Source organism: Aplidium turbinatum, chromosome 5, assembly GCF_918807975.1.
Source record: "Aplidium turbinatum chromosome 5, kaAplTurb1.1, whole genome shotgun sequence".
Classification (NCBI taxonomy): Eukaryota; Metazoa; Chordata; class Ascidiacea; order Aplousobranchia; family Polyclinidae; genus Aplidium; species Aplidium turbinatum.
In genome coordinates, this window is record NC_137476.1 from 26,537,090 (window position 1) to 26,546,437 (window position 9,348).

General features: G+C 37.6%; 1 protein-coding gene across 1 annotated transcript; it reads left to right on the forward strand.

Annotated features, from left to right (window-relative positions):
• Window positions 1-2,112: 2,112 nt before the first annotated feature.
• LOC145771285 (phytanoyl-CoA dioxygenase, peroxisomal-like) lies at window positions 2,113-8,432 on the forward strand. The gene is made up of 6 exons (XM_082583026.1): window positions 2,113-2,243; window positions 2,530-2,655; window positions 3,621-3,773; window positions 4,025-4,240; window positions 4,690-4,869; window positions 7,932-8,432. The coding sequence occupies exons 1-6, from the start codon at window positions 2,166-2,168 to the stop codon at window positions 7,983-7,985; spliced, it is 807 nt and encodes a 268-aa protein (XP_082439152.1). The 5' UTR covers window positions 2,113-2,165; the 3' UTR covers window positions 7,986-8,432.
• Window positions 8,433-9,348: the final 916 nt, after the last annotated feature.

A 9,348-nucleotide genomic window follows, 5' to 3' on the forward strand; every position in this document is an offset into this window, starting at 1 on the left:
TCTAAGATAAATATAATCTTTCGTACGAATTTTACAGGCAGCCATCTGTGGCTGCCTGACAGGTCGGTATTGGCGGCCATTAATGAAAGTTCAGGCGGCCATGGCCGCCAGCTATTTCGAGGCCTGCATATCAAAATGGTCACAACTCACAACTGCTTTTATATTTCCTAAATAGCCCAGGTAGCCGACCATTCACTACATAAAAATATTTTTCTGGGTTTTGACCGGTTAAAACCAGGTTTAAACCGCTTAGAGATCAACCCTGGTGGACTGATTAGTTATAGCTGCAACTTTGCCACCCACTATCGCACTTAATGCAGTTTATCAAGTCAAGTCAATGTTCCAGATAGAAAACATTGAAGTAGCCTACAGTAATATGTGCGAAGTACTGTATATACAATACAGCATAAAATTAAAATGCACTATTGCAGGCCTGGCTAAACCGAAGCGCACGAGCCGTATGCAGCTCTTTTCCAAGTTATTTGCGGATCCTGCGCTCAGTATGACCGTAGGAGAGCAAAACATTTTTTTGGGGGGTGTGTGGCAAACAAGTCTGCAAATGTACTTTCACAAATGCAACATTTCTCACAATCTCTAAGGTGGTGTACCATAGTCTAATACAAGGGTCGGGAATCTTTTAAGGTAAGAGAGTCATGAAAGCTACAATTTTGGAAATGTATTTTTGTAAGAACCATATAATGCTTTAACACAATACAACCAACATGTAATGGCAGGTGATGAGTTTGTAAAAGTGGGGCTATGTGTTTTCTGAAGATGAGAAAAACAGCGGGGGACCTTCCCAAAAAAGTGCATTTAATTTGATGCATTCTGAGCGTATTTTCAGCTTATTTCACGTGTGTATGTATAATGCAAGTGTGGCTCTTTGCGGTTAACACATTCAAAATGAGGTTCTTGTTCTCCGACTGGTTGGCCACCAATGTGGGACCTGTTAAAAAATATTGTTTTTGCTTTACAACAGAGGTTCCCTACCTGTTTTACACCATTGACCCCCATTGAAAATTTTGAAAAATCAATTTGTTTATACAGTAACCGGTGGTTAGAATGCTAAAATGATATGAATACAACAAAATATAAACATGATAATACATTAATTAGTTAGTATTACATATTATGCAGTTAATGTGATGGTTGAGCTTGTTTTTGCTGACAATGTCTTAATTGGTGGTGGAAAGAGCAAGCCGCATGTCATAGCCTATTGAATATCCAAGGCACTGCGCTGCTATTGTCTTCAGAAGTAACATTGTTGAAAACCCACAGATTTGGGAAAAATGTAGCCTACTAGTATTTTTATTAAATTTTAATTTATCCCTTTTGTTATATAGTGTTGGAATGGACTTAAAGATGATAAATTTAAAAAAATATTATTTTTCAAATGTTTCCATGGCCCCCTTGAAAAAGGCTCATGGCCCCCAGGTTGGGAACTCCTGCTTTATAAGGTCAGGGATATATAGAACTAATCAGTAAGTCCGTGTATAAACAAGAAATGTTGGTCAAAATTATTATCTATAAGAGGTAGGTCTATCTCTTAACTAGGGAAGACTTACAAATTTGCACACAAGCACGTTTGTTGATAAACTAAACCATAACTTAGCCTATTTTGAAGTCACCCGTGGCATCTAACTTTGGCCTTTAGCTGCCAGTAAGTCAGTTCTTCAAAAATGCTGATTTGCAGACTTGGAAATTGTTGCGAAAGTGACGATGCGTGGTTGACAAAGAAAAGCGGCTATGAGGTTAAAAAACATTTGCTAGTGGTTGCAGCTTATTATCTTTGCTTGCTAACGGTCAACATCGCGCTGCCTTTTCGGCAAACCATTGAACAGCACGCCTGAGGAAATGCAGCCAAACACGCGTTACAATTGGTGCTGCTACAGTAGTCTGTGCATAAACAAGAGACAATTTACTTACGGTGCCAGTTGTATAACCAAACAGAATCCAACAGTTTAAAGCAGATTTCATTATTCAAAACGCTAAATAGAGCTACATGCTAATAGAAAAACTGTGGGCCCAACTATGCAAAAAGCAACGTTAAGGCAATACTGTATTTGAAAGCAATAACCTAGACCTTTTTGTTTACCCCTGAAAATTTTGTCAGTAGGCTAGTCTAGCAAACGAAGCTTTAGCCTAGGCCTATTGAAAACGTAGCAATGAATGACAACACCGAGAAGCCTTTTGAACAAGATTTGACAAAGTGGAAAGAATTCTTCGATGAAAACGGATATTTGGTAAAAAGTCAATAAGTACTTAGACTCGTGTCTTTATTTTAGTTTTTGGTAATTGGCCGACTTTGTTAACAAATTAATATGCCAACAACATAGGCCTAATTGAAGGGTGTTTTTTTTTTTCTGAAGTGAGTTATACAAATTTGCACTGTAGGCTAAGGTACGTGTAGTTGCCTAGCAATTTAGCATACGATGGGCGAATCCAGCTAGTAGTCTAAAGTTGATGTTGTTTGCATAATTATGCCTATACGGTCAGGTTTTTAATGTAAGCTATCGTTATTGCAAGCAGATCATAGACGACTTGCTGTCGTCTGAAGATGTTAAACATTACCGGGATGTTTATGATGATTTGCTGGCAAATAAAACAAATGTGCTGACACACCGACATGATTTGGGGTCTCACACACAAAGGAAGGTAAGGTTTTTTCAAACGCTTCGATGACAGTTTTAAACGTCTTTACTAAATTTAAGAAACTTATACAGGTAGGCTAAGCTAATAGCCTATGCAACCTTCGATCGACCATAGGCGTAGAGGAAATTTATCTTAGTTTTTGGGGCTGCGAAAAATTCTTGCCCGAATATATCCTGATTAAATGCGCCCAAGTTTTTTGTGACAAAGCATGGACCACCTAATTAAAAATTCTACACTGCTTTCAGCAAAAAATCATAAATAAGTTCAATCTTAACGAAATTTTTGAAACATGCTGAAAGTTCCTGCCCAAATTTTCGACTAAGTTTAATTAAATAGTTTGGGGGTGTGGTTGCACTTTATTTGACATTTGCATGATCATTGTTTGAGCAAAAAATCAAAAATATGTTCAATCTTAATGAAGTTTTTGAAACATGCTGAAAATTTTTTCACAAATTTCTTTAAACTTTTTCCAAATTTTTAACTAATTGAAAAGTTTGGGGATGCGGTTGCACCCCTTGCTTCTACGCCTATGCGATCGACCAATGTCAAGTTTGTTTTCAGATCGTTGTTGTGGCCTACAGCCAAAAGCCAAACTATAATAAGATACAAAACCATTTTTGAATTTTCCTTTTGTTTGCATTGACGGCTGATGAGTTGTGAAAGTGGTAGTACTGCGGCCTGGCTTCGTTTGTCCGCGTTTCTGCCGAAAGCGATCGAAACAACGGGGGTCTGGGGGAGGTCCCCCCGCAAAGTTTGAAAAATCACATTGAATTTGGTGCATTCTGAGCGTATTTTCAGCTCTAAACTGTGATGAAAAGTTAGAAACAAGGTTATTGACTAAGGACCGTAACCTTAGTCTCTGGCTGCCAGACAACCTTTGTAAAACTAAGTTATAAGTAGGTTAACCTACTATATTTTGCATTCATAAAATTGTTACCCAACCCATTGTTTTCATGTTTCATTTACAGAATGAAAAACAGGAAAACATTTGTCAAATTATGTGGCCATCAAAATTTGTCGAAAATCTCGTCAACGGAAAAATTCATACAAGAGCACTTAAAATCGTAAAGGCCATTCTTGGCGACGATATGGCCTTGGACTTTGACATGTTAATTTCCAAGGTACCGATACAGTTTTATGTGTTGAGTGGCAGAAGGCCGATTAAAGTAATCTTAGCATTATTAAAGCAGACAGAATACTCGTAGTTACTTCAAACATACAGTAGCCTACCTATACAGGAAGACAAACCTGAATGTATTCTTGAGTAAAGATCAAAACATAATATTTAAGGTGCGGTACCTAAGATATTTATGCAAATGGCTGTTGTGTCAATCATTGTTCTTTACTGATGTGAAGATAGAAGCCTTTATAGGCTCCATATACAAACACTCCAACTCCAGCCCATCAAGACGAATCCTACTGGCTGGATATGCCTGACAAGCGCAGTGTTACTGTATGGGTGGCACTCGATGATGCTACGCTGGACAATGGCTGCATGTGGTTTGTTCCTGCTTCTCATAAAAAACCTTTACGACCATACAGGCCTGCTGCAAAAGGTCACCACGTCCTTTGCTGTGATGCCCAAGAGGTCAGTAGCCTACAGCTACACTGTATAGCTATTTCTTGTTTGTGTGATCTTTATCCTCGGACTAAGAAAGCTTCTGTGCAAGCTTAATTTTGATAGTTTTGCATGCTTGTAAAAGGTTTGATAATCACTGACACAGGCCCGATCACCGAGATTGATAGAGTGAAGTTTCCTCTTGTTGATAAAGTGTTGTTGTTTGTAAATTATTCCAATTTAGCCTATAGGTTATATGAAACGCATTGCTCAAGTGTATTCTCAGAAACTCGAACTAGGGTTGCTTGATCTTACTGTTCTACCAACTTGAATTTTGAAACTCCGTCTCTAAGTAAGTTAATGCTGTCACTAAACGATGCTAACAACTATCTTAGCCTTCTTCTATCTTGTTCGATATTTGCAGGCACAAAAGACTTCGTATTGTAAGCTACTACAATATCTTTTTCTCATCCCTTCAGAATGAAATGACATCTGCGCCAATACGAGCCGGTTCCTGTACATTACATCATGGAAGAACCATTCATTACACCAGGGGAAACACCACTGCTTGCCAGAGACGGGCGTTTATTGTTAATTTTCGACCAGAAGCGATGGTGAAATGGGAACGAGAACATGGTTTTGATCATGGAAGAAAAGAGGTAGATTGTGAAATAATGGGTCATCCAAACCGTTTTTATTAATCAAAATAAATTTTTTCACGAAGAAATTTTACAGTATTTAAAACATAGATTAGCTAATCAAGGTCTGTGATCAAGATGAAGAATTTTGTTGAAACGAAATAGCCTATATGTTTTTGAACAGATCGTCTAATGCAGGGGTCACCAAACTTTTTCTCTGAGGGCCGGATTGCTGCGAGATTGACAGCTGCGGGCCAGATGCAAATTGCGAAAAGATATAAGCTTACAACTATTTAGAATTGACTTGAATTGAGCACAAAAAATAACAAAGTCAGCGGTGGAATAGCAAAGTTGTAATGAAAATCGAAAGGTTGCTGGAAAAGTTATCCCTTGCTGTGATACTCTACAGGGCATCGTGCTCTTGAAAAAACATTACACTTTTCCAAATTTGGCCTAGGCTGTCCCCATTTGTGGTGGCCTAATGATAAAAACAGAACACCAACATGTAGGCTGCCTGGTGGAAAAAGGTACAAATTCAACATACAACAACGAACTATTAAAACGGACAATTTTAACAAAAAACTTTTTCACTTTTTTCCTTAACAGTTGTCGCCTACTGCAGCTGTTATTTCCACAGCACGCGGTGGGCCGCATGAAATCAGTTCACGGGCCGGTTGCCCGGTTCCGGCCCGCGGGCCGTAGTTTGGTGACCTCTGGTCTAATGTTAGCAATAAACGATTATTACATTAGTCTTGATCGCCTAATAGCCTAGCTCTATTGTGACAACAACACAGCATATGCAGGACGTGGTTATTTTTCCTTCATCTCAGCTGAGTTTGTAGCTTTAGCATCTAAACAATCAGTCATTTTAAAAAACTTGAAAATATGTCTTCAGGAAGTTAAACTTTTATATTCTGAGCCTAGTCTACTACAAAATCAACACCCTGTTAGGGCGGTAAATAGCCTAGTTTGATAATAGGTAATTTCAGTGTTGTACGTTGACGCTGAGGCTGGCGTCGTCAATTTATTTTTTAGTTGACTGAAGTGATAGCGCCGTCAACTATTTTACCGATTTTAAGCTTCACGCGCTATGCGTCATTTTCCGTTTTCATGAAAAATCTCGTTTCACAATGAAAGTTAAATTTTGTTTGACATTTTAACTTTCAGAGTGATAGCAATGATTATGAACAATCTTTTTCTGTGGCACCTGTTCGTCTATATCCAATTATGCAGTTTCAAGTCTGTTTATCGTATCCTGGGTTAATCTGAGTCAAGAAAAGACGAAATCGTCTTTCGCAGCTCGAAACAGTCTCAAAAACCGAACTCGTTAGAAGTCGAATACTTCCGTTTTGTGAAACCCTGGTTGAAATAGTGCTAGAAATTAGCGCTGACGCTGACGCCGTCAATTTCTAAGAGCTGGTGCAGTAGGCTACTTTACGCCGTGAAGGTTTTAGGCAATTTGCGCTAACGCTGGCGCCGTCAATTTATTTCATTGACGCGTAGGGGAAGGTCGGGGCCTATGATCCCCCTTTTTGATTTAGCCCCATAACTTTTTTATTTCTGAATATTTTCACTTCATATTTCATACTAGCATAACTTGTGATATAACCTGTTCAATCACCAAAGAGAAAATTCGTATCTTTTCAGATTTTTAATGTGGAGAAAAAAATGTAAATTTGTTGAAGTGGCTCATAGGATCCAACGCGTGGGGTCCTATGAGCCACTAGTACAATCAAAAGAATAAACGTATTTACATGAATACATTGATGGATACATTTACATGAATACACAACAACACATTTACAAGATGATGGGACGTGATAAGTTGAAAATAGAGGCTTAAGTGATCGTGAAACTGGAAGATTTCCACAATTTTTAAATAAAAAGATAATAGTTTATAATAATCACATTAGGCCTACATTTTATAAGTGACAGGTCATATTTTATAAGTGACAGATCATATAGGCCTAGAAGGCTAGAAAATATGAAACAAATTAAGCATGCCACAACCGTGCCATCATTTTTGTGATCACAAGCTTACAAAACCGATCCATCGAATATAGGCTATTAACTGGCTATTTACACAAGGTCAAAAGCAGAAAAGTCAATCGAAAATTTTCTAATTCCCTTCACTCTTTTTGTTGACCCAGTAGTGATGGGTGGACTACAGAGGAAACTGGAACAGCGATTTTCCACAATGATTTTTTTTAGCAGTTGTTCGAGGCATTATGGTCAGTTTTGTGAACTAATTTTTGAAATTTCTTATGTACAGATATAGCCTACAAACGCATCTTAAACTGTTAAACAAAAATTGAAAAATAAACATAAACAATTCACTGTAATCTTAATTAGCTTAAATATAAAAAATTAGTAAACAACTTTCTAACAATAACTAATTGTGATATGAATTTCCACCAAGTAGGATCCTATGAGCCGGCCTCATAGGATCAGCACACAAGGTGGCTCATAGGTTCCAACTCTCCATATTGACAAGTTCACTTTTATTGACTCTAAACTATTAACTTTAATAGTGCACTTCTTTCATTATTCCTTTAAAAAGGACACTACTTCTCACCAAATTAAACCATTTGAATATCTGTTGAAAAACTAAGAAGGTATAGTAAAATTTAAGAACCCCTCAAAATTTACTTTTTCAACATAAAAACAAAGAAACTCTCTTTTCGCCTCGAATTCTCACAGGAGATTGTCCTGGGAATTGTGAGAAATGTATTTAAGCATGAAGAAAAGATCTCGACTGAAACGGAGTGGAAAAACTTTTTATTTAAAAAAATAAAGGGGTGGATCATAGGACCCAATATGCTCATAGGCCCCGACCTTCCCCTACAACATTGGGTAATTTAATAATTAGTAATAGGCAAATAGCATTATTTCAATATCATCAGAAATCATAGCATGCTACAGTGAAAAAAAGCTGATATGCTTACTGAGTAAGCTACCGTACTGTAGCCTACGCTTTAATAATGTTTTGATTACTTTTTCTAGATTTTGATTGACTTGAGTTGCTTCCCTGTACAGTAAAATTTTAGTGTTTCTTTCAAACAAATAAACTTCGTCCTTTTCAGGGAGTGAAAGATATTCTAGAAGATGATGAAGTACGACGTCCTCAGCAGTCATAATAATAATATCACTATTTTAACGCTGATAAATCATAACTTCTTGTAGCTACAAACTTCGAAGCTGCGTCGGCTAGGCCTATATTGTGAGATGGATAAATGTTTTGTTTATGCTTTTCTGATGCTTAGATTAGTATTTTAACATTTTGCAATGGAATACCTGCTGTTTGAAAAGAAAAATCGCGGAACACCAGACAAAAGTTAAAAAAAAAGTGGTGTTGTAGCTTAACTGAAGCTGAACAATAGGCTAAACTTGATTACCGCTTTTTTGCTTTCTGTGATACTTTTGTGTGATGTTTCAATTACAATACCAAAATGTCATAAGATGTGTCAGATAGGGTTGCCAGATGTTCACTATTTTAGTGAACAAATCACTATTTTAAGAAAATGTTCACTGTAAACTATTTTGCTAATAGTGATAGTGAACATGTTCACTATTTTGACAATTAATTTTTGTCTACAATTCTGTCAATATATTTTAGCCAATAGCCATGGATTAACTAGTGACTATAGGCTACACTTCTGCTGCTTAGAAAGTAAAAGCACATGAGTCTGGTGCTTTGAGGAAAAACCCCTAATATGCTACTCCAGTGTAATTTCGCCAAAGCCAGGCTTGGCCAGCACGAAGTCCAACAGTGGAGTGTACACTGTACAGCCTAGGTAGCTGACAAACTGAAAGCCACTAGCCTGAGCAACTAACAGCCTAGAAGTTTGGCCATTTAACTGTTTGTTTATAGACTGTGTAGGCCAGCTACTCAATCATATGTGATGTGGCTAATAAGTTAAGAATTAAGATCGTCGCTGGAAAAGTGGACTAACTTCTTTCAGAAAGAAACTGCACCTAAATTGTTAAAATTTGTCCAGTATACAATGTCTATCCCTGTATTTAATGCCAATGTTGAGAGAATTTTCAGTGTTATGGGTAACATATGGACAGATGAGCGCAGTGGCGTAGCCAAGGGGGGGTGTTTTGGGGGTTACAACCCCCCTCCCTTTGTCACGCGTGTGACATATTGAGAATGATGCTTTCAGTCTCTATGCCTCAAAACAAAGTTTGCCTAATTTTAAACAAAACTGCATTAAAAAAGCGAGTTTTGCCAATACCAAACATTCAAATATCTCAGCTGGGAATTAGCAACAAGAAAACATAGAGACTTAGCTTTATTACCGAAAAATGCCCAAGAAATAATGATCTTATCCTTTTGCTATTCCACCAGACAGCACCATTTTACAGGAATATTTATACCCACATTTTTGTTGAAAATGCTCTCAGAATGCACCAAATTCAAAGTCATTTATCAAAATGTTCTGGGGGAGGCCCCCCAGACCCCCGCCACTAGGTGTTGCCTTTGGCGAAGACGCCGTC

Excerpts from the sequence above, each read along its gene's own strand:
- LOC145771285 (XM_082583026.1), top strand. The coding sequence starts at position 2,166 with ATGAATGACAACACCGAGAAGCCTTTTGAACAAGATTTGACAAAGTGG. Across the intron at positions 2,244-2,529 it reads TCGATGAAAACGGATATTTG|ATCATAGACGACTTGCTGTC; the intron begins GTAAAAAGTCAA and ends TATTGCAAGCAG. Across the intron at positions 2,656-3,620 it reads GGTCTCACACACAAAGGAAG|AATGAAAAACAGGAAAACAT; the intron begins GTAAGGTTTTTT and ends TTTCATTTACAG.